This window comes from Mobula birostris, chromosome 10 (assembly GCF_030028105.1).
Source record: "Mobula birostris isolate sMobBir1 chromosome 10, sMobBir1.hap1, whole genome shotgun sequence".
In the NCBI taxonomy this organism is placed as follows: domain Eukaryota; kingdom Metazoa; phylum Chordata; class Chondrichthyes; order Myliobatiformes; family Myliobatidae; genus Mobula; species Mobula birostris.
In genome coordinates, this window is record NC_092379.1 from 108132207 (window position 1) to 108156944 (window position 24738).

A 24738-nucleotide genomic window follows, 5' to 3' on the forward strand; every position below is an offset into this window, starting at 1 on the left:
GAGTCCAATTCATCAGTTTCAGAGACAATGCTGAAGCTTCTGCACCCACCTTTAACCAAAACCAACAAGTGAATGGTCTATTTTGGCTTCTTCTTGAGGTCCCCACCATCTCAGTACACCATCTACTGTTAAATTGACCCTAACTGCACCCGATGTCAGGAAATGGCTACGAGCACTGAATGCAGCAAAAGTTGCAGGTCCTCAGTGGAGTGCTGCAATGTAGAACCAGCTGTGCCTCAAGTCAAGCTGCTTGTCTACAATGTCAGTATAAATATTATTAGTACAATTATAGTACAATTAGTATCTGCCAGATAATGTGCAAAAAATGCCCACAACAGAACAAATTCTATCTGGATAATTGTCCAGATAGCATAGACTCAAATCATCAGCAAAATGATGGAAGAAATACTGCAAACCATCAATGAGCTCATTGATGCTCCGTTATGCTTTTGCCAGAATCACCTGACTCTAGTTTTCATTATGGCCTTGCTCTGCACGAGGACAAAAAGGTTGAATTCCAGAGGTGAAGTTACAGTAACAATCCTTGACATCAAGGCCACACTGACTGATGTGATCAAGAGATCATGGTTTAACTGAAATCAGGGGAAATCCTTCCAGAGGTTATTGTTGTACCTTGAATAAACCTTAAATTGGCAGTGTTCAATTGCTTCAGGGCAGAAACCTTGGCCCATCAATAGTCTTCCCTTCATAGTGAGGTCAAAAGTGGGAATGTTCGCTGGTGGCTGGGCAGTGTTATCTGTTACTGTATGCAACAAGTCGAGACAGCATTCGGGTATTGGTTCATTAATGGCAAATAACATTCGGGCCAAGCCACGCAATGAACTCTTCCAACGAAAGAGACTGATAACTTACTCTCTGCATCCAGTGACATTACCATATTTCTGATCAAGCTCAACTTCAAGTTTATTGTCATTCAATCTTACACATGAGCAAAACATCATTCCTCTGGGACAAGATGCAAAACACAGTCACACACAGCACATAGTGTTACAATCCAGCACATGGAATAAGGCCCTTAACTCTGAGTGGAGTCATCGGGACGCCGTTGTGATGGCGTTTTTTTAGCAGGCTTTCTTACTTTTTACGAGGCTGAGTTGCTAGCTTGATGCTCAACCCAGCACAGATGGAAAGCGTGCAAGGGAGCCGGCTGGATTCGAACTCGGGAGCCTTCGCTCCGAAGTCCAGCACTGATGCCACTACGCCACCAACCAGCCAAATCCAGCACATACAGTCACAAAATAATATTAACACATGAGTGTTCAGGTATGGCCTGAAGATTGACAGGTGGACATAAAGTGTAACTGTATATGTAAGACTGTACACTGTTACTGGCACTATTACAATAAAACAAACAGTTGTATAAATATGTGAAATAGTTCACTACTCGGCAAGGATTACTCCCTTCAGTGCCGGATGGGCTCTGTGGCTGTCAGTTGTAGCTATCAGGCTCCTGGACCACCTTCACTCGCCTCAGTGCCGGACAGGCCCTGTGGCCACAGGCTCACTTTCAGGAACTCTGCAGTTAATGCTCTGTGTGTCACAGAACTTGTTACTTTTTAATTGCTTGCACTCCTGGTTCTTTTGTCCCCATGCACTGGGTGTTTGATGGTCCTTGTTTGTGGGGTTTTTTTAAATGGGTTCTGTTGTGTTTCTGTGTTTTGTGGCTGCCTGCAAGGGGTCGAGCCTCAGGGTTGTATACAGTACAGTATACATACTTCAATAAGAAACATACCGTAACTGTTCTTTGAAAAAATGAAGAGTCACCAGTGCAGGATGAGAGTGCCTGTGAGTTGGGGTGCTGGGGGGGCGGTGGTGCCGGGCACCCGGGCACTTATGAAGTCGAACAGCCAGGGGGAGGAAGTTGTCAGCTAGCCTGATGGTCTGGTTCTTCTGCTGAAGTCTCTTCTGCCTGAGGTTATTGGAAGGATGGAAGGGGTCTTTGGCAATGCTGGAGGCACTGTGTAGGCAGTGCTTTTGATATAGGTCCAGAATGGCCAACGCCCCCTAGTCAGCACTGGAACACCACATAAATACCGCGGCTACAAGAGCACGTCTGAGCTAGTCATCCTGTGGTCAGCACTGGCCAGAAGCTCAGCCATCTGCGGACTGTTGTTACAAAAGGAGGCCAAAGCTGTACATCCCGTGGCAGGTAAATCAACTCTAATGCCCTAATGTGTTTCCACAATTTATGAGGGAGATATCATGTTGGAGATATCACAAACATGAGGAAGTCTGCAGATGCTGGAAATCCAAGCAACACACACACACAAAATGCTGGAGGAACTCAGCAGGCCAGGCAGCACCTATGGAAAAGAGTAAACAGTCGACGTTTCGTGCCGAGACCCTTCATCAGGACTGGTAGTTAGGAATGTGTTGCATTTGGATGAATGAGTGTACTCTTTCAATAAGCATACACTTGTTGCTATCCAAAACAAAGCAACATGCTTGATTTGAGTCTAGTGCAGCAAAAACATTCACTTTCTTCATCACCAGCTCTCCTTGACCACCATGAATACCACTGTAAATGGCAATGCAGCAATATACCAAAGTTTCCTCAATAAAGCTTCACAAACCTCCACCACAGAAATGGCATATGGGAATCTGACCAAGGAATTGCCCTCCAAACCTGCCACTCCACCGACTTGGAAAGGCAGCACTATTCTTTCATAATGGGTCTAAATGACTATAACACCTTACCGAGGGCACTGTGGAACTACTCTGCCTGACTCAATGAGGATTTACTACCACCCACTCAAGGGAAATTGAGGATGGGCAACAATTATTGGCTTTTCCAGTACGCCAACATCCCAAATGAGAATTAAAATCTTGTAGCGGCATGGTAGCGTGGCAGTTAGCATGACTATCACAGCGTCAGTGACCCGGGTTCAATTCCTCTGCTCTCTGTAAGGAGGTTGTACATTCTCCCCATGACCACACAGGTTTCCTTCGGGTGCTCCGGACTCCTCCCACATTCCAAAGATGTACGGGTTAGGACCAGTAAGACATTGCTACACTGGCACCAGAAGCACCATGACACTTGTGGAAGCCCCCAGCACATCCTCGAACTTGGTTAATTGGTCACATGGGTGTGATTGGGCGGGGTGGGTTTGTTGGTTAATTGGTCACATGGGTGTGATTGGGCGGGGTGGGTTGATTGGTTAATTGGTCACATGGGTGTGATTGGGCGGGGTGGGCTCTCTGGTTAATTGGTCACATGGGTGTGATTGGGCGGGCTGGGTTCATTGGTTAATTGGTCACATGGGTGTGATTGGGCGGGGTGGGTTTGTTGGTTAATTGGTCACATGGGTGTGATTTGGCAGGGTGGGTTCGTTGGTTAATTGGTCACATGGGTGTGATTGGGTGGGGTGGGCTTGCTGGTTAATTGGTCACATGGGTGTGATTGGGCGGGGTGGGTTAGTTGGTTAATTGGTCACATGGGTGTGATTGGGCAGGGTGGGTTCGCTGGTTAATTGGTCACAGGGGTGTGATTGGGCGGGGTGGGTTCATTGGTTAATTGGTCATGTGGGTGAGATTGGGCGGGGTGGGTTCGCTGGTTAATTGGTCATGTGGGTGTGATTGGGTGAGGTGGGTTCGTTGGTTAATTGGTCATGTGGGTGTGATTGGGCGGGGTGGGTTCGCTGGTTAATTGGTCATGTGGGTGTGATTAGGCCAGGTGGGTTCGCTGGTTAATTGATCACAGGGGTGTGATTGGGCGGGGTGGGTTCGTTGGTTAATTGGTCACGTGGGTGTGATTGGATGGGGTGGGTTCGTTGGTTAATTGGTTAATTGGTCACACAGGTGTGATTGGGTGGGGTGGTTTCATTGGTTAATTGGTCATGTGGGTGTGATTGGGCAGGGTGGGTTCATTGGTTAATTGGTTAATTGGTCACACGGGTGTGATTGGGCGGGGTGGGTTCAGTGGTTAATTGGTCACATGGGTGTGATTGGGTGAGGTGGGTTCGTTGGTTAATTGGTCACGTGGGTGTGATTGGGCGAGGTGGGTTAGCTGGTTAATTGGTCACATGGGTGTGATTGGATGGGGTGAGTTCGTTGGTTAATTGGTTAATCGGTCACATGGGTGTGATTGGGTGGGGTGAGTTCGTTGGTTAATTGGTCACATGGGTGTGATTGGGCGGGGTGGGTTCACTGGTTAATTGGTCACACGGGTGTGATTGGATGGGGTGGGTTCGTTGGTTAATTGGTCACATGGGTGTGATTGGGCGGGGTGGGTTCACTGGTTAATTGGTCACACGGGTGTGATTGGATGGGGTGGGTTCGTTGGTTAATTGGTCACATGGGTGTGATTGGGCGGGGTGGGTTCACTGGTTAATTGGTCACACGGGTGTGATTGGATGGGGTGGGTTCGTTGGTTAATTGGTCACATGGGTGTGATTGGGCGGGGTGGGTTCACTGGTTAATTGGTCACACGGGTGTGATTGGATGGAGTGGGTTCGTTGGTTAATTGCTCACACGGGTGTGATTGGGTGGGGTGGATTCATTGGTTAATTGGTTAATTGGTCACATGGGTGTGATTGGGCGGGGTGGGTTCATTGGTTGATTGGTTAATTGGTCACATGGGTGTGATTGGGCGGGGTGGGTTTGCTGGGCTGGAAGGACCTGTAGCTGGCTGCACCTCTAAAATCTAAAAAAAACCCACTCTCCAGAGATGGAAACTGAACCGACACTTCATAAAACAAGTATCTTTTTTAATCTCCCCCTCAACAATTCTGCTTAGAAGTCTCTATCTTTCTGCTTTAGGATAAGAAGCTGGTTGGCTGCCGATACGACTGGCATCAGACTGGCAGTACGGTCGTTCTCACAGTTTATGCAAAAACATCCAGCCCAGAGCACAGCTACGTAGATGCTAACCAGACAATGGTGAGCGTGACATCAGTGAAACCAGGAGTTTTATAACCTCCTGAACAATCAGAACCACATATTCAATGTTTGTTTTTCAGACAATTGGATGTAAGATTTTCAATTTGAAACGTAGTGTAGGGGCATTGGGTGCTGTTTTAGGAGGCTCGGTGCAATTTTTTTTACTGCGGGCACATGCTTCATTTGCTCTGTTTGTCAGAAATAGTGCAGCAGTATCTATAGACTAAAGCTTGAGAGGTTCAAACATTTTTAGGAACCAACTCAACACCGGTCCCACTCGTGCATCCACTATGGGTGAGCTACAGGAAGTGAAAGAGTTGTGCTTCACTGTAGTACATGTCACCTTCTTGGATCAGACTGAATAGACATTTGCTTAGAATTATACACAGAACTTGATGTGAAAGCAATTAATTTCTTATTTTAAAGCAGGTATCTACTGACTGCGAATATCAGAATAATTATAGTTAGCAGACCATATACATATATAAACCGACTGTGTTAGTGAAGTTATTGTAAATATAATTCAACAGTACAAGTGACATCAGAAAGGTGTTTTTTAAATCTAGTATTCTTGGTAAGCACATGTTTAATTAACTGTGATTTTTGCATCAACATCAATGCTTATTTTAATATCTTTGCATTGAAGTTCAAACTCCTAGACTATTTTTGCATTTCAGAAAGGGAAACCTAATTACAATATTGTCTTTTACAGTTGACTATCCACATCATGTTTGAAAAGGACAAAGTTTTTCACAAAGTATTAAATCTATGGGGTGTAAGTACTTCCTGAGATTTTTCAGCCTTCCTGCTTGTCCTATGTAGCTGCTGCTTCTCAAAGGATGTGATCTTTCTGATACAAAGTGAAAAGAGAAACTGGCACCGAAGTATTGCTTTCTAAGGTCATAAGTAATTGTTGCAGGGCCCTCGAGGATTAAATCAATAATACCGAGTTTGTGGTGTCGTTGAAATTCCATGTAGCCAGCAGAGGGCGCCCTTATCACAGGCGGTTTCAACGTACTGGGAAATTCTGATGACTTCGGTAGCATTACGCCAGCAGATTTTCCAGACTGTTAAATGTAACTCCAATAACATACAGACACAGTTTTATTTAACTTTTTTAATGTGTTACATAATAGGATAATACATTCTCCAGCGAACTGAGTGAGTTTAAAGAGACTGGTAAATATACCAACGCTGAGGACCCAGTTACAGCCACACAAACGGCCCATAGTCCCAGCCCTCTGTCCTTGCTGCCTAGACATCAGCTCGATTTAGAGACGAAAGAGTGAACAAGTACCAGGCCATGTGGACAGTCTGAACCACTGGAAGGCAGGTTATTTGAGTTTTAACGTTTGCTGAAATAATAGCGCAAAGCCAAAACAGTTTGAAGTTCAATTCCGTAAGGAGGTTGACTATGTCCTCACTGCGGAATGCGTGTTTTTTTTCCCCCATAAGAGCTCCAGTTTACCCACGCAGTCCAGAGACATGCCGGGTAGATTAATTGGTCATTGTAAATTGTCCCGTGATTAGTTTAAGGGAAAATCAGGGTTGTAGGGTTGCTGGGGCAGCGTGGCTTGAAAGGCTGAAAGAGTCTCGCTAAATAAAAAAAAATGAAGTAATCTACTTGGGAAATCCTTTCATGACAAGGAGACAACACGATGTAACATTTTTTTTTGGGGGGGGGGTGAAATAATCATCCAGGAAAATGAGCGACCCGAAAGTGAAACGCTGCTGTTGCTACGAAATCTCAGTAGGTCGGGCAGCATACGTGGAGAAACCAGTAAGGTTTCAGGTTGATTTACTCACAAGAAAAGAAATGTTATGACTCTTATGTAGGAAAATAAAAGACTAATTCTGATTTTAAATCTCCCCAACCCCAGGTTGTAGATACAAGTAAAAGCTCCGTCACTATGGGCCCAACAAAAGTGGAAATCAGCCTTCGGAAAATGGATCCTGTGAGCTGGGCCAAACTTGAACTGCCTCCGCATAAAGTCGAAGAGAAGGAAGAAAAGAAAGAACAGAAGGAAGAAAAGAAAGAGAAAGGAGAAAGCCAAAAAGAAGAGAAAGTAAAGGAGAGTAAACCTATTGCTCAGAAGTTTAATGAAAAGTACCTGGGCGATGAGCCGCCGCCTCTAGAAGATGATGAATCTGATGATAGTTTAGGACTATCTGATACTGAAGAAGAATTTGATTGATGTTTCATTGGATCCAACAACAAGTAGCAAAGTACTGCAATTTTATACAGTTTTGCTTTTCTGATGTTAGAAAAGAAGCATAGTTTGCAGTGTGGAGTATCCCCTAAAAATTAAAATATTTGCAGAATGTAAGAAACACATGCAAATAAATGATCATTCAGTGATCATATTCCAGAGCGTAGTTTGATTTTAAGGTTTCAAAGATGCCATGTTGCTTATCTGGCACTCAGCAGAATGTTTCTTCAGCTAAGTGTCTGGAAGATTATAACTTTTGTCTTTAACCTCTGCTAAAGGAAGCATTCACTGATTTCATTCCTCTCCCTAGTAATGATCTGAAACTACACCACACTATTCAATGCCTTGGTATGATTTGTTTTTGCCTGTTTTCTGATAACTTCTGATCTGCTTCTGGTGACTTACTTATCTGTTACCAAACCGGCTATTTCATCTCCCGGCTCCTGGTTCAGCACACCTCCTCTTTTGCACCTTTGTTAACGGGCTCTGCAGATTGGCCGCCTCCTCTTTTCCACCATCCGCATCATTTCCAAAACTCTGTCTATCTGCTTTGCTTGATATCAAGTTCATTGCGACACAGACAAAACTGTGGAGGAACTCGGCAGGTCAGGCAGCATCTGTGGAAATGAATAAACAGCTTCAATACCCTCACCTGTTCACAATGTCTTCATTCTGTGTGCAGCACTGTCATGAACTTGTCATATTGTCGAGCTCTCACAGAAGTGATACAAGCGACCGAGTCATTGTCTCAGCATGACAGTGGCAAGCCCTGTCACACTACACCTGTCAACAGAGGGGCTTTACTGTAGCATGGTGGTGACGTTACAAGACTATTTGCCACTGTCTAGCAACATCCCATCATTCTGGAGAATTTAAATTAAATATATAAAATCTGGAGTTTAGAAGAAAAGTTCTTAGTAATGGAAGGCATGAAAGTTAACGGAGTTTTGTAGAAAACAAATAGATCTGGTTCATTATTGTCCGTCAGGAAGAAATGTACTGTCCCTGCATCCTCTGGTTGATTGGTGTCTGAAGGTGTGCATGCTCAGTGACAATTAGAGCTGGACAATCATGCTGACTTGAATAAATTATAAGCAACCAACCACATTTGAGTTATCAGAATAAATGAATGGATGAGAAACTCCGCACTGAAGTGGCTTAAGGATTCAGCTGTGCAGTATGGGGACTATGCAACGTGAGGTACGCTGCTGCAGGCCACTGGCCTGGTGTTTGTTGTACTCCACAACATTTTTCAAATTGTTCAACGTGGTACATTGAGCCAGACATACCCCACTGAAGGCACAGCCCTCAGATAGGAGCAGAGAGCAAAAGAGGAAATAGGTAAATTCATGTCCAGGATATCCATACCAACTCACCCGAACGCAGCGCACAAAAGCTTAGATTCCAGTTCCCTGTAGGGCAGCTGAACCGCACCCTGCTGCCCCTCCGTCACAAGAGCGCTTGGCCACAATGCAAAATTAAAATCTGGTGTAGACTTTGTAAACCAGTTTTGTATATCAAAGCTCGTCATCCAGCCCTTCAGATTAGTGCACAGAAATAAAAAAAAGACGTTCAAAAGACTCACAACCCTCGAAGAAATGTTCCTGGTGGTGGCGCTGAATAGGTGACCCCTATATTGTAGACAATGAACACGCCAGCATCTATCCTGTTAACCTCCTAAATGAATCAATGATGTAAAATTCTGCTCCCACTTGCCTCAGAACTTCCACCTGTGGGCTCTGGAGAGTTTGAGTTGTAGGTAGGGCGGGAGGAGAGTTGGGGGCCGAGGATACTGACAGGGCATCCATTGATACAGGGAGCACAAGGCCAGCTGGGTCGCATGAGGTGGAACACTCGCACCCCTTCCCCTGGGTGACACTGGAATGGCATCATACCCTGTCAAATTTCCTCGGACTAACTTAAACCCTCTTGAGACCAGTGGGTACGGCAAACAACTGCTCCTATCATCAGCTAAATGTCATCTTTACTGGAACGCATTATGTTTTAGTCAGTTAGTGTCTGTGATACTCCAAAGAAGGGCTGAGGACTGAACAGCGGGAACTGGCAACTTCATTAAGATTAAACCATTTCCTCCCCTATCCTTCTCACGTTTTTGTGGAAAGTGCAGCTGAAATATAATGTTATGAAGATGAGACAATCTGCAGATGCTGGAAATCCAAGCAACACACACAAAATCAGCAGGCCTGGCAGCATCTATGGAAAAGAGTAAACAGTTGACGTTTTGGCGAGATGAAGGGTCTTGGCCTGAAATGTTGACTGTTTAGTCGTTTCCATGGACGCTGCCTGGCCCACTGACTTCCTCCAGCATTTTGTGTGTGCTGTTATGTTATGGAAGTCCTCATTAAAGCCAGAGTTTCAGTCTCTGGAACAGAAAATGAGGTCTCAGAAATGGATTTGAGGATTCAGCTGAAGGGGCTATTAACTATCAGCAAGACCACTCCTTATCTGATCTTGGAATCCCCTCTGGAAAAGAGCTCACACCACGATCAATAAACAGAGCACATGAGAGTGCAGGAAATAGAAACTGGATTTCCTCCACTCGAGCGTTCTGTATTTACCGATCGCACGTGCTTGGCTGAGACCATTAGCGGCGAGACGGCAGGCCGGAGCTCCGCAGTCCGAGATGCGTTGGGCTATATACTTCAGACAGAAACTAACCCAACCTTCCTCTATCAGATTTTTGCTTTGAGATTGCAGAGTTTTGAAACTCTTTGAAACGCAGAATATTTAAAGAGAAAGGGAGGAAGGGAAGATCTTTAAAAAATCTAAATAAGTTGAAAGTGTGTGGAGATGCGAGAGAAACAAAAAAAATCAAAGACAGTACATAGAAGTCAGAGTTTAAATTAAACTATCAGCCCCTTATTGATGACCCACACGGGACTCCTCCCACCATCTCAAACGATTGACGTGTCCTCTTTTCCCGAACATGCTCCTTCATCATCCCTTAAACGGACATTTTTGTCTGTAGCAAGAAAAGAAACTTCAGTTTTCAAAATACTTCTGATCACTATTACGAGAAAATAACTTGTGTGAGAACAAATATCCCATTTAGGTTGCACGAACAGTTACTTAACAATCACGGACTAATAAAACGGGTAAGTGACTACACAATCACAAGTGCTGCAGACAATTAAAACCCAAAGGCGTTGGCTGGAAACATTTCCCTTTTAATTTCTTTGGAGGGCGAGAAGTGGCGGTAGAAGATACTGTACTTGCTTGATAGAGAGCATGCGCGGTAGCGAATAGCGAGTGAAGTTTCTTTCGAGAGTTTGAAACGGGTTCAAGTCTAGAGCGTCTGAAGACAGCGAACAAGTGGGAGGAGTAGCAGGGAGATTGGCTGGAGTATCAATGGAGAAAGTTCAGAAAGAATATCTATTCAAAGTATTAGTGATTGGAGATCTGGGTGTTGGAAAGACCAGTATTATTAAGCGGTACGTCCATCAGATCTTCTCGCACCACTACAGGGCCACCATTGGCGTGGACTTCGCTCTGAAAGTGTTGAATTGGGAAGAAGACACAGTAGTAAGGCTACAGCTTTGGGACATTGCAGGTATGAGTGGGCATCGCGGCTGGTTAACTGTGTATTCTCCGTGCGTGAGTCCATACCTAATCGGAGTGTTTTTTTTTGCTTTTGCAGAAAAGATGAGTATTTTAACAAATATTCTCCCTGAATCAAAGTCTTTCATTTTTTTTGGTTGCAATCAGTGGCAGAGCATTACCACAAACTAAAGCATAGCGTAACTCATGATGGCTTGGAACACGAGTTGTTACTTAATGCCTGTGTTTTGAGATGAGTCAGAAAGTTGGTGACCGAGATTCGAAGTCGTGATATTCGAGGACTTGTTCATCAATTCTCGCCCTTCCATTTTGCGGCTGGGCAGGAGCGATGGACGATTATTTCTCAAGCCGCTTTCTCAATAAATAGCGACAACGAATTTGCAACTACCCGTGAAAATTCACATCTTCATTTTAGCGTCCGCCGTTCCCCCCACACACACACTTCAGGCTGCGAATCAAGACGTCGAGAGTAGGCAGTAATTAAATTTAATTTGCTCTCCCGTGGACAGGACATACCTGAGCAATTTTCCACATGGTCAGGAGTTGATATCACTACAGCTTGGTTAGAGGCGTGGCTAGTTCTGGAGCGCATGCCTTCGGTGTCTGATTTGATAACTAAATGGCATTCTCAAGCTGTTTGTTGACGTCGTGTATATTATGATATACTCAAGTACAGTGTATACACGAATGCAATGAAAAGCTTGCTTGTATTACTTAATTCATCGGCGCCTATGGTTGAGAGGAGCTTGGCAGGCTCGAACACTCAGCTGCCCAGGTTGGATGGAGTTGGTGGCAAATGCTTTAGCCTTTCCTTAGCCTTCGTCCCTGCTAGGATGTCCTTGGAACAGCGTCTGGGGTTAACTGCTGACTTCTCCCCTCATACATGACTAAATGTGGAGGAACTTGTGTGATTGCTCTTGGATTTTTTTTGCTGTTATGTGCACATTATTTGGAATGTCTTCTGAAGCTTTATAACTTTAAAGGTTGGAAGTATTATAGGAAATGAGAAGCTTAAAATCCATTTGCTTTGTACAATAATTGTTGTAATATCGGATTGGCTCTTGACATTCATGCCCCAAGTACTAGTATGTTTTAGGAGAGGAACTGGAGAATGGGTGGATTTTTTTTTACACTTTGGTCTACTGTGCTCGTGCTGAGGGCGGGAGGTATGAATCTTGAGCTTGATGGTTTGGTGATCAGTCAGTCATTTGATCTCTTCCCCCACCCCACCCCGTCCCCTTTTTGCCTCCTAGAGGAAGGTGGAAGTGGCTGGAGGTCTGAAGTTAGCAGGTCACCTCCTCTCCAAACTAAAGGTATGAGGTAACTGTCAATTCCTACCAGGGTGGTTGAGCACCTGAACGTTCAGGTCTGCATGGTTCAACAGATTTGAGTGTGTGCATTTACTAGGGAAATGCACAAAGGATTTGACTGTTAAATTGATTCTAGTTACATGGACAAGCCTTAAAAAGTTCTGTACAGTCTGTTCTGATGCTTAAATAAACTCTTACCACGGGATGGGCTTCTTTAATAATGTTTATTTGGGTTGGTAATCGTGTAGTATTCAAGGCTTTAGCCTAACACCAGATATATTCCCTTCATGTCATGCACATTTGAATGAGTAGGCGATGCTTTAAAAACCACTTGGCTGACATTACACTATGATCATATTGGCATGGGCAAGCTAAATTTAAAATGGTCCCTAAAATTCCAAAAGTTTTATTCTGGCAAGGTTTCATCTGATCTGTAGTTCTTGTGATGTGATAGACTGGATGTTGCCATGGGCTACGGAATATCATCCTTTCCATCACTGAGTTATTTGTGTAGCGGGAACAGCATTTAAAATCTATTTTTAAAATTATTTGCAATTCCCATGTTCTGTTTTGGGTCTAAATCAGTCTTTTAGTTCCACTTTCTTTTAATGGCTATTTCCCATTTTGGGTGGGGGGAAATCTGGCCAATATCTTGAGTGTCACCTGCAGTCACTTGAGTGAAGTTGAAGCAGATTTCTATAGTGGGATGCAAGCTTTGGAAAAAGTAGCCGATGTTGTGCAGAACACTTTCCATATTGAATGTCCCAATTTGGAAGCACCAGTTGGAATTTGGGAATTACTATGCAAATTTACTTTTTTGCATGAATGTCTTGTGGACAAGTTGCATAATGTGGAACTCTGATACTATAAATGCTCCAAGAGACAAAGTGATTTAAAGGCCATTATTCCCTTGCCTCTGTTTCAGTTGGCATTTTGGTTCTAGTTTCAACCAGTTGCCTCCAGAATGAGATGAAAGACTTGTGGAGTTTTGTGTCACCACCCCAAAAGCCAGGTTTTGCCTTGATTCTGGGTGGCATGTTTCAGGATGAAAAAGTTGTGTGGGGCAAGAAAAGATTTGAGTTCACATTTTTGATGCCCTGAACAAATTCTGTTTTGAACTGTTTGATTTGTTAAAATGGGAAAATTAAACATGTCTCAAAAGCTTTAGGGATTTTGGTGTTCTAAAATTAAATCCATTTTCTTTTTAAAAATTTTTAAATTTTTAATTGAAAGAAATGACACAATACAGAATATATAAAGAATTACATTTTCCTCCATTTTGCTTTAATATCGTACCCCCAAAACAAACCTTCCCCCGCCCGCCCTCCCCGAACATATCATGGCAGCTAATATATTTACAACACAATTCACAAATACAAGTACGGACATTTCACAACCGTACCCCCACACTACTTCAAGACGATGGCTCACACACATCTGCAACATGTCAGATGATCCAAAATACACTCATATTTACAATTCATCAACCACCCTGTGAGGTAAATTATAAGTGTGTTAAATGGGAGGCAACTTCCCAAGTACAATCAAATGCCCTCAACTAGTAGGTAATTCCTTAAGACTCCCAAAATATGATAAGAAAGGTCCCCATTTCGAATAGAACTTTTTCACAGACCCTCTCAAAGTGAACGTAATCTTTTCTAATTTCAGAAAAAAACATTACATCTTCTAACCAAGCAGCAGCAGTTGGGGGAGTGGCAGATTTCCAAACCAGCAAGATTCTCCTACCAGCCAATAGCGATGTAAATGCAATGATATCCGGCTGACTTGCATTTAAACCCAAATCATCATCTGCCACACCAAATACAGCTATAAGCAGGCAGGGTCTCGGTGTCACCCCCAAAACCTCACTGATAATTTTAAAAACCAGTGCCCAATAGTCATCAAGCCGAGGGCATGACCAAAATGCATGTATTAAACCAGCCGGAGAGAAGGAACACCTGTCACAGCCAGCATCTGTCCCAGGGTATATGTCTGCCAGTCTGGCTTTACTTAAATGTACCCTGTGTAAAACTTTGAATTGTATGAGCTCCAGTCTCGCACATGATGATGAGAAATGAACCCTATTCAATACTTTTGCCCAATATTCCTCAGCCAGATCCATACCGAGCTCATCCTCCCACCTGCTCTTAGTTTTGTTTAGATCTTGAACTCCCAAAGACATCAGCTGAGAGTATAGTTCAGAGATCAGCCCTTTATTGTTAAAGCTAAGAGTGAGTTTTTCCCATAACATGGCAGGTGGTAGTACAGGAAAAGAGGGAAATTTTTCCTTGACAAGGTGGCGAATCTGCAGGTATTTAAAAAAATGATTATGCGGAAGGCCATACTTACCGTGCAGGTTATCAAAACTATCAAGTATGTTATCAGTATACAAATCCTTAATGCGCATAAGACCATTCAAACCTCATTGTCTAAAAGCTGAATAGAATGTGGAGGGAGGAAATAAATGGTTTTTATGAATGGGGCCCAAAACTGAAGCTGATATGAACTTATAGTGGCAGCGAAATTGATTAAAAATTTTGAGGGTGGAGAGCACGACTGGGTTAGATGTGAATTGAGAGGATTTCAACGGTAAGGAAGAATATACCAAAGCTGGGAGAGACGAGGAGTGGCAAGACCGTGACTCAAGCAGGCACCAGATTATATCTGGCCGGTGGAGCCAAAATAATACTTTTTGAATGTTCGATGCCCAGTAATAATGAATAAAGCTGGGAAGACCCATTCCACCTACGTCACAACCTCTTTGGAGAGTGTGCTTATTTTAAATCCATTTTCTAAAAAAGATCTTGCGCGTACAGGAAAATGTCATAAAGGTGCACTGAAGTCTTTGTGATGATATTCTGAAACTGGAATGTACCTGGTAATCTCTGTAGGCTGACCACCTCATCCTCTCAAGCAATTCTTCTCCTTTGCAAACCTCAATTTTCTTAAAGCACCCCTATTCCTCTAAACTCACTTCTTCCCAAACTTCGTTGCTTTATCCTCTAACATTCCTCCTACAGCAAGGTTCCCTCACCCTTAACTCTAATGTCTTGGCAAATGTTATTATACATAAACTTTACTCTTTGTGTATACCCCAAGATCACCATGGCTTTGCCACTGAATTTTAAAAGCAAATGTTTAAACTCTCATGTTTATTGGAGATGATCATAACAGTTAAATGCCAAGTAAGCTCATGCTGCATATCAAATAAGATTCCTGAATCTTAAGATCTTGGGGACACCGAGAGTTGTAAATGATTTTCTTGTTTTAATGTGAACAGAGTCTGCATCACCTGCAATGACATCTTCCTGCCTATTCATTTGAGTTTGGAATCCCCCCAAGTATTTTATAGGAAGGACCCTGCAACATGCTGGGTTTTAAATCTGCATCTTATTTTGAGTTTTTCACTAACTATATCTATCTGGGATTCAGTTTTCAGTGAAGATGCTGGTACTTGCAGCATCATCCATTAGCTATCCCAAAGTGCCTTGTAGATAATTTCAGCAGATTATGTAATTAGCCAGGATGCAAAGGGAAGGGCGAAAAGTAAATTTTAAATAGGATTGGGATTATTGTGTTATCTGGAAAGGGGGTGAAGGCACTTGTTATGCAATCTCCTGCCAGCAGTTCCTCCTGGAACTACTGGTACCTCCAGGTTAAATCTTGTTGTAATGTGCATTCTTAAACAAAAAAAACACACCCTTTACATCAATAGAAAGTACTTCAAATATGTCTCGGGAAGCTAATCACAAATGAAGTCACTACAATTCCCTGGAAGGAATTTTGGATTATTAATGATGAGAGATTTTGCAATGACTGATTTTCAAACTGCTGAAGAATGCAAAATAATGGTTATGTATTGGCAAGTGCTACAGGTCTATATTTTGCTTTGTGTTAGCTGTGAGCATCCATGATATTCTGGAGCATGTGGTAGACTTCCGTTACACCTCCCTTAGGTTGGTTTGCCTGCACTCTAAATTTAAAAAAGGTAATTGACATTTTTATACAGGAGGAAGTAGAAAGATCAATGCATGTGTTAGGAGAAAGCTTCACAAATGTCATGCTGCCTGCTTTCCTCTTGCAAATTGTACCATCGTGTGGCAGTGACAAGGGTAACAGTATCCCAGACTCTCAGTTGCAGTAAACCCTCTGGTTGCAGCCTGGCGCTGGTCTCTTTTGAAGAGTTCTTCCTAGGACCATTGTTGGAAGATCATCAGCCTTCAGAATGTCTGTACCTTGGTATTGCACACATAAATGGGACTTTCAGACTTCAATAGTGGTGAGACTGCTTTTTGGATGCAAATCAAGCAAATTTTCCTGGATTTTGAAAGAATGAATTAATAATTCATCAATGTATTTCTGTTCTTTGAGATCTCCAGGATGGGGAACACTAGCTAGACTTGTTGGGGAAATACTTATTTTTGCATGTGAAAGAAGTTTGGAACTCTATTCCAGAAATTAAGCTTGGTTGAATTGTCTTTAATTGCAAATTCAGAGGTTTTGAGAAATCCAGGGGCAAAAAAGGATACAGACATGAAGATAGGAGATCAGTAATGGTATTATCATTGCTAGAAAAGTCCAGTGGCAAGCAGCTTTTTTCCATGTTATCAGTATAGCCAAATTCAAGTCCAATTTCTTCCCTTCTTCATCCACGTCTCACCCTGTGGAATTGTCCAGACGGTACAAGGATGGCAGATTTCTTCCTCCTGAAGAATATTACCAAATGCAGATAGCTTTTTGCAATGATTTGGTTGCTTCATGGTTATTAGAAGTTCCTTTCCAATTTCAGATGTAAACTAAATTGAAATTCCATAGCTGTTCATGGGACGTGAAAGTGTGGAGGGTTGGCAGACAGGGTACATGGATTGCTATGGAATACTAGCAGCTTAACTGATGCAATACCTGTGATGTAACAACTAAAATCAATACATTAAACCAACAGTTTCCTAAAGCCTATTCTGAAGTGAGGGTCTAGGTGGAATTTGGGATTGAACCTTATGAAGTTACATGGAAAACCTTTCTACTGCCATTGTATATGGCAATGATTGGTGTCAGGGGAGCAAGGTGAGAGTGGGAAACTTCAATGATTTGTCTAGAGTGGCAACTGTTAAAAGTTCAGTATGGTAATACAGTTTATCTTGCATATTTGTGCTTCTGTAACTAGCAGTGAATAATGCACTTACTGTTAAGGTATTTTCCCCTTCCTAAATTCATTTTTCTAGTGGCCATTATAATGGTTAAAAAATACTGAAGATGTCTGGAGTGCAAAATTGTAGTTGCAAGTAATTGGGTGCAGAATGTTGCCTTATCCCATCTTGCTGTCTGCTTCACAAACACAAGAAAATCTGCAGATGTTGGAAATCCAAAGCAACACAGACAACATGCTGGGGGAGCTCAGCAGGCCAGGCAGCATCTATGGACAAAGAGGACAGTCGATGATTTTGGGCTGAGACCCTTCATCAGGACTGGGAAGAAAGCGCGGTCAGAGTGAGAAGGTTGGAGGGGTTTGGAAAAAAGTACAAGGTGATAGTGAATCCGGGGGAGGGGATGAAGTAAAGAGCTGGGAAGTTGATTTAGTGAAAGGGTTGGAGAAGGGGGAATCTGACAGAGGATAGAAGACCATGGAAGAAAGGGAAGGAGGAGGAGCACCTGAGGGGGCTGATGGGCAGGTAAGGAGATGAGGTGAGAGGGGGGAAACAGAAATGAGGGGGAGGGGTGTGAGCATTTACTGGAAGTTTGACAAGTTGATGTTCATGCTATCAGGTTGGAGCTTACCCAGACCTCCTTCACCGGCTATCCTGTCCTATCAGATTCCCCCTTCTCTGGCCCTTGTACACCAATCAACTTCCCAGCTTTTTACTTCATCCCCTCCCCCTCTCCTTGTTTGACCTTTCACCTACCACCTTGTACTTCCTCCCCCCACCACCTTCTCACTCTGACTTCTCCTCATTCTATTCCTGAGGGAAAGGTCTTGGCCTGAAACATCGGCTGTTTACTCTTTTCCATTGACGCTGCCTGACCTGAGTTTCTCCAGCATTTTGTCTGTGTTGCTGTCTGCTTCACACAGTTGTTGAAAGAGTTTGGCAGACCCATCAAGCTTCTGTGACTTGTTAGTGGCTCCTAGAAACATGATCCATGACAAATATTGAACAATATTGATAGAATTGCCACTTTAAGATAATGTAATCGTCATTATAATGCGAGCTCTGGTAACATCCAAGTTGTTATGTATTTAAAAGATCGTAGATCTCTTTTGTAAGTTGGGTGCAGCCTCTCGGAAACAACAAGCCTTTAATCCACCCAGGCTGTGACTGAATACAAATTTTGTTGATTGCATTACAATTTAGATTAGAGATGGTTTAAAATATTTGTTTACAACAGCCACAGCCATATTTGGGTGTTACAACTAGTCAGTCCTGAAATGTCTGAATAGGCTTGAGTTGGACTGGTGAAGTTGCTAGCCAAGCCGATACAGAAAGAAAGAAAGTGGTTAGTAGCTCATGTATTTAGTGTTAAATCACTTAGGATATTTTCTTTGGTGCTGTAGTTTCCTTTGCTTTAACAAAGATGTGTTGGTTGGTGGGTTAATTCACCACTAATTTGCCCAAAATTTGTAGCTAAGTTGTAGAATCTTGGGAGTTGATGAGAATTTGGGGAAAATATTAAAAACAAAACAAAGATTAATGTAGGTTTAGTGAAAATAGGTGGTGGTTGGTCAGTATACTCCTAGTACTCAGGAGTGTGCACATCAGCTTTTTGACGTCTTCACTGGCATCATCAATACCTCAGTTATCCCGGCAGCTCTACCCACATACTTCAAATCAGCCACCAACATCCCTGTACCAAAGAACTCTACAGCTTCAGAACAAAATGACTACGGCTTGGCAGTCATTGTGAAGTGCTTTGAACAGCTGTTAATGGCACACATCAAAAACTCCATTCCTGCCACATCAGACACTCGCCAATGCACTTACTGACAGGCCCACACTATGACAGATGCCATAGTGTCTGTTGTGCACCTGGCCCTGACACCTAGAAAACAAAAGTGCTTGTCTCAGAATGCAGTTACTGGATTTCAGTTCCGCATTCAACACTCTCGTCTCTCAGATCTTCACTATTGTCCTACTCTTCGGTCTAAAAGCATCACTGCAGCTGGGTTGGTCTTCCTAAACTCACTGCTCCTCCCTCCCCATCATCCTCAACATGGGTACCTCCCTGCCCCCCCAGGGCTGTGCGCCGAGCCCATTGGTGTACACTCTACTCACATGTGACTGTATGGCTAAATACCTAGCAATCATTTGCCAAGTTCACTGATATGACAGTGGTGGGGCTCCTCACCAACAATGATGAGACCGCCAACAGAGGAGGTGAAAGAGCCTGAGGCCTGCTACCAGGGAAATAACTTCCTCCTTTGTCTTGTTGACATTGAGGAAATTGTTATTGGCTTCAGGGACACCTACAACACTCGCAGCCCTCTTCACATCGGTGACACAGCAGAGAAAACTGAGTGGTTTTAAACATCTTGCCCCACCTCCCATGCTCCCAGTCGCATTCTCCACAGTCGAGAAAACTCAGCAATGCCTCTACTTTCTAAGGAGGCTAAAGAGAGCTGTACTATGCACACCAATACTCGTGACCATCTACAGATGCATGGTTGAGGGCATCCTAACATGCTGCATCACTGTGTGTACAGCAACAGCATTGTGGTGGACAGGAGGGCCTTACAATGAGTAACTGAGACTGCCCAACACATCACTGGCATCTGCCTACCTGCCATCAAGAACGTATACAGAAAGGTGCCAGAAAAAGGCTAGCAATATCATGAGGATCTCACCTACCCAGCTTACGGACTGTTTGTCCTGCTCCCACCAAGGAATAGGTTATGCAGCATCCACATCGGGACCACCAGATCCAAACAGTTACTTTCCCCAAGCCCATTAACATATCCCACCACCGCCACTGCATACACATCACCTAGTGTCACTATACACGTACAATCAGCCTACCCAAGTTACATGTACATTGTGCTTTATAGGAATGCTTTCATAAAAAAAAAATTCTGATCATTAAACTTTTATTTAACGATGCATCAGATCAGGAGTAACAATCATTTTGTTCTTTACACCTTTGTGTACTGAAGAATGACAACAAACAATCTTGAGCAACACACAAAATGCTGGAAGAACTCAGCATTCAGCAACAACACAGACAAAATGCTGGTGAACGCAGCAGGCCAGGCAGCATCTATAGGAAGAAGCACAGTCGACGTTTCAGACTGAGATCTTTCGTCAGGACAGCAACATTCTTGAATTTGACTGAATGGCCCATTTCTGGACTGAATCCCTAACCATGTTTGCATGTAATTTTCTTTGCTGTGTTGCCTATAAATCACTTATCTGAAATGACTGTGCGGTGGGGTGGAATTGACTTTATAGCTGTAGTATAATTACAGGCTGTTTGTCAATTTGAATGAAACCTTATTGTGTGGACAAGGGTGAATTCCAAACAGCATTTGCACAAGGTTAAATACTCAATGAATCTTCAGACTGTAAGTTTCTACAATCTCACCTCTGTCCCAGGATACTGACGGACTTTTACCGCTGTACCATTGAGAGCATACTCACCAACTGCATCTCAGTGTGGTATGGCAATTGTCCCATATTGGACTGTAAAGCCCTCCAGCGTGTGGTGAAAACTGCCCAGCGGATTATCGGCACCCAATTGCCCACCATTGAGAACATCTACCATAAACGCTGCCTAGGCAGGGTGAAAAGCATTATCAAGGATGCACCTCACCTTAACCATGGACTTTTTACTTTCCTCCCATCCGGTAGGCGCTACAGGAGCCTCTGCTCCCGCACCAGCAGGCACAGGAAGAGCTTCTTCCCTGAGGCTGTGACATTGCTGATCCTCACATCACAGCGCTAAGCAGTATTGCATCCGTATTGTACTGTCTCAGTACTTTTACATTTGTGTGCTGTAGCACTTTTTATTTGCAGTTATTTTGTAAATAACACTATTCTTTGCATTTCTGGTTAGATGCTAACTGCATTTCATTGGCTTTGTATCTGTACTCAGCACAATAACTATAAATGTGAATCTAGTCTAATCTAATCTGCATGGCACATCTGCTTGTGCCTGGGACATGTGCTGCAGTTTACTTGAATTTGTCTCTCCTTTACAACAATGTTTAGGTGGGGGACATGACAGGGCTTCAGTTTTGTTTTTGGTAGGTTGGTAAAAGAGGAAAGAATATTTAACAAGGATTCATCTGAAATGACACAAAATGCTGGAGGAAGCTAGGCAGCATCTGTGGAGGGAACAAGCAATTAATGTTTTGGGCCATTGACCTTGAGGATCTAAGCCCAAAACATTGAATGCTTATTCCCCTCAAGATGCTGCCTGACTTGCGCAGTTTCTCCAGCATTTTGTGATGCTCAAGATTTCCAGCTTTTGCAGAATATCTTGCTGGTGTTGTATGACCTTTCAGAGCTAAATTCAATTTAAATTCCAGTCTCAAAATGAAAATATTACATTAGATTTTGATGGGACAACAGTTGTGGCATCTGATGATGCAGTGACGTGATCGTGGACCTTGTGTTCAGCTTGAGGAAGCAGTCTTGTTCAACGCGTTGTATTTAGATATTTCAGACTTTGGATACTGCTATATCATGAAGGTCAGTAGCATCAATCGCTTCCTGTGATCAAAACCTACGTCCATCGGGATGTCCAGATTATAAACCAGCAATTGGAACACACAGTCATTGTATTCCAATGTTTGAAGGAAAAGCTATTCTTCAGTACTTGGGAGCACTTTAGATTTATTGTTGGCCTTCTAAAGATTTGAACACTTAGTTCATCTGTCAGAGTGGGACTAGGATTAGGAAAACAACAGGAATTCTGCAGATGCTGGAAATTCAAGCAACACACATCAAAGTTGCTGGTGAACGCAGCAGGCCAGGTAGCATCTCTAGGAAGAGGTACAGTCGACGTTTCAGGCCGAGACCCTTCGTCAGGACTAACTGAAGGAAGAGTGAGTAAGAGATTTGAAAGTTGGAGGGGGAGGGGGAGATCCAAAATGATAGGAGAAGACAGGAGGGGGAGGGATAGAGCCAAGAGCTGGACAGGTGATTGGCAAAAGGGATATGAGAGGATCATGGGACAGGAGGTCCGGGAAGAAAGACAAGGGGGGGGGGGAACCCAGAGGATGGACAAGGGGTATATTCAGAGGGACAGATGGAGAAAAAGGAGAGTGAGAGAAAGAATGTGTGTATAAAAATAAATAACAGATGGGGTACGAGGGGCAGGTGGGGCATTAGCAGAAGTTAGAGAAGTCGATGTTCATGCCATCAGGTTGGAGGCTACCCAGACGGAATATAAGGTGTTGTTCCTCCAACCTGAGTGTGGCTTCATCTTTACAGTAGAGGAGGCCGTGGATAGACATGTCAGAATGGGAATGGGATGTGGAATTAAAATGTGTGATTAGGAATTACCTTTTTAGATCAGGGCAAATCTGGGATGACTGGATGCAGATGTCACAAAAGCAATTCCCAGTCTCTGTCTGTTTCTCTTCTTGCCCCCCCCCCACCCCCCGCCAACACAATATAGAGGAGACCACATTGTGAAGACCCAGGTCTTGATGAAGGTCAACTGTTCACTCTTTTTTCATAGATGCTGCCTGGCCTGCTCAGTTCCTCCAGAATTTTGTGTTACCTGAATGCAGTATAGTGGATTAAAAAAAATTAATCTTCATCTAGAAAGACTCCCAAATGGGAAGGAAGAAGTGAAAGGACGTGTGTTGCATCACGTGAAGTTGGAGAGTGCTGTAGGGGTGGGTAGTGGGGGAATGGAAAAGGGGACCACAGAGTCGTAAAGTGAAAGATCCGTACAATGTGTTTAGAGGGGAGGAGCAGAGCAGGGAAAGATGTGTCTGATGGTGACACCTCTTTGAATATGACACTAATTGCAGAGAAGGTTGAGGATGGGAAGTGTGAACCGCCATGCTGCCCCTGCCTCGAGGAGAGGGTCTGAGAGCAGAGGCACAGGAAATGGATGAACTGTAATGAAGAGGAAGAATTCTAGAGGCTTCTGTACAAAAATTCTCATCAGAGTAATTAAAAACAGAAACTGGGAGAGTAGAATTCTGACAGAAGGCATGGTAAGGTGAAGGGTAGTTAGGGAAAATGTTGGTGTTGGAAGGCTAGTTATTAACTATCCATACTATTACGTGTCCTATGATAAACAAATCTATAAAGGAAGAATAGAGTCAGAGAGCAAGTGAAACTGATGGCAGGGATAGAAAATGGGAGCAAAAGTAATGAAACAGTGTTCTGCAGGAGGCAAGTACGAATGCGTGCCTATATTTGTATTCCATGTCCCTGTTAATCCTATCTCAATCTTGTGACCTGGTCTTGCAAACCAAAGATAGTTCAACTACCTGTGTTCCTTTTCCTTTGGGGAAATTCCAGGTTTAGCTGGTTTTATTTTAATGTATGGTGGAAATGTGAACTTTGCTATGAGCAGATGTCTGATGGTAGAGGGTTCACTGTCTGCAAAGCCCTAACTCAAAATGAGATTTTAAGCCCTATCCAATGTAGGTATGCAAGGGTATCCTCTTCATAGTGAGGTTCTGCTGTATCAACCTGCACTTGAAAGACAAGCTTTCTCTTCCCTGTCTAGTTTCTGTGGTGAGGTCTGGCTGCCAATGCCGACTCTTTGGTGGGATCCCCTTCCCTCCTAAGGAGGAGATACTGCCAGCTAATGAAGGAGGTTAAACACAATTTATTTTATTTTTAATGATGTGTGTTTTAATTTGGACAAATAGTTCTTGACATGCACTTAAAACTGAGAGGATTACTATTTTGTAAGATTTCCAAATTTCAAAGGATTTATAAACAACAAAGGATTTCCGAACATGGGTCCATACCAATGAGTTGCAGATGAACAAGTCATCTGTAGCAGAAACTGAAGGTTAAGGAAAGAATTCCAACTCTTCTTTCTGTCACTCTTTTTGTCATTCCTAACAATCCCAATGCTTTCTAACATTTACACTGTTTTGCGACTAGTTGACACTGTCGCTTCAAGTGATATATTTCAGATACCTTTATCAGGCCTGTTGAATGCAATGTCTCATTAGATTAATGTGTACCCCATTGTTTCTCTTGAATAAACATTGACCTACAAGACCATTGTTTACAACCAGTAGCTAAGCAAGGATGTGTCCTTTTTTAAAGAAAGGGGCTTCCCTTCCTCCACTATCAACTCTGCTCTTAAACGCATCTCCCCCATTTCACGTACATCTGCTCTCGCTCCATCCTCCCGCCACCCCACTAGGAATAGGGTTCCGCTTGTCCTCACCTACCACCCCACCAGCCTCCGAGTCCAACATATAATTCTCCGTAACTTCTGCCGCCTCCAACGGGATCCCACCACTAAGCACATCTTTCCCTCCCCCCCCCCCCCCCCCGGTTTCGGCAGGGATCACTCCCTAGGCAACTCCCATGTCCATTTGTCCCCCCATCCTTCCCCACCGATCTCCCTCCTGGCACTTATCCTTGTAAGCGGAACAAGTGCTACACATGCCCTTACACTTCTTCCCTCACTACCATTCAGAGCCCCAGACAGTCCTTCCAGGTGAGGCGACACTTCACCTGTGAGTCGGCTGGGGTGATATACTGCGTCCGGTGCTCCTGATGTGGCCTTCTACATATTGGCGAGACCCGACGCAGACTGGGAGATCA

The 24738-nt window shown here is 43.5% G+C and overlaps 2 protein-coding genes across 5 annotated transcripts in view; both read left to right on the forward strand.

Annotated features, from left to right (window-relative positions):
- LOC140204233 (cysteine and histidine-rich domain-containing protein 1) overlaps positions 1 to 8203 on the forward strand; it is a 44201-nt gene extending 35998 nt beyond the window's left edge. For 3 of the 4 annotated variants that reach the window (XM_072270772.1, XM_072270774.1, XM_072270771.1), the window contains 3 exons: positions 4780 to 4899; positions 5612 to 5674; positions 6780 to 8203. In XM_072270772.1, the coding sequence (XP_072126873.1) occupies positions 4780 to 4899; positions 5612 to 5674; positions 6780 to 7094 (498 nt within the window). In that variant the 3' untranslated portion in view covers positions 7095 to 8203. The remainder of the gene's footprint in view (positions 1 to 4779; positions 4900 to 5611; positions 5675 to 6779) is intronic. The other variant, XM_072270775.1, reaches the window with a different exon arrangement.
- A 2187-nt stretch (positions 8204 to 10390) lies between these two features.
- The window catches only part of LOC140204235 (ras-related protein Rab-38-like), a 35913-nt gene continuing 21565 nt past the window's right edge, over positions 10391 to 24738 (forward strand). The window contains exon 1 of the mRNA XM_072270776.1: positions 10391 to 10680. Within this exon, the coding sequence (XP_072126877.1) occupies positions 10479 to 10680 (202 nt within the window). The 5' untranslated portion in view covers positions 10391 to 10478. The remainder of the gene's footprint in view (positions 10681 to 24738) is intronic.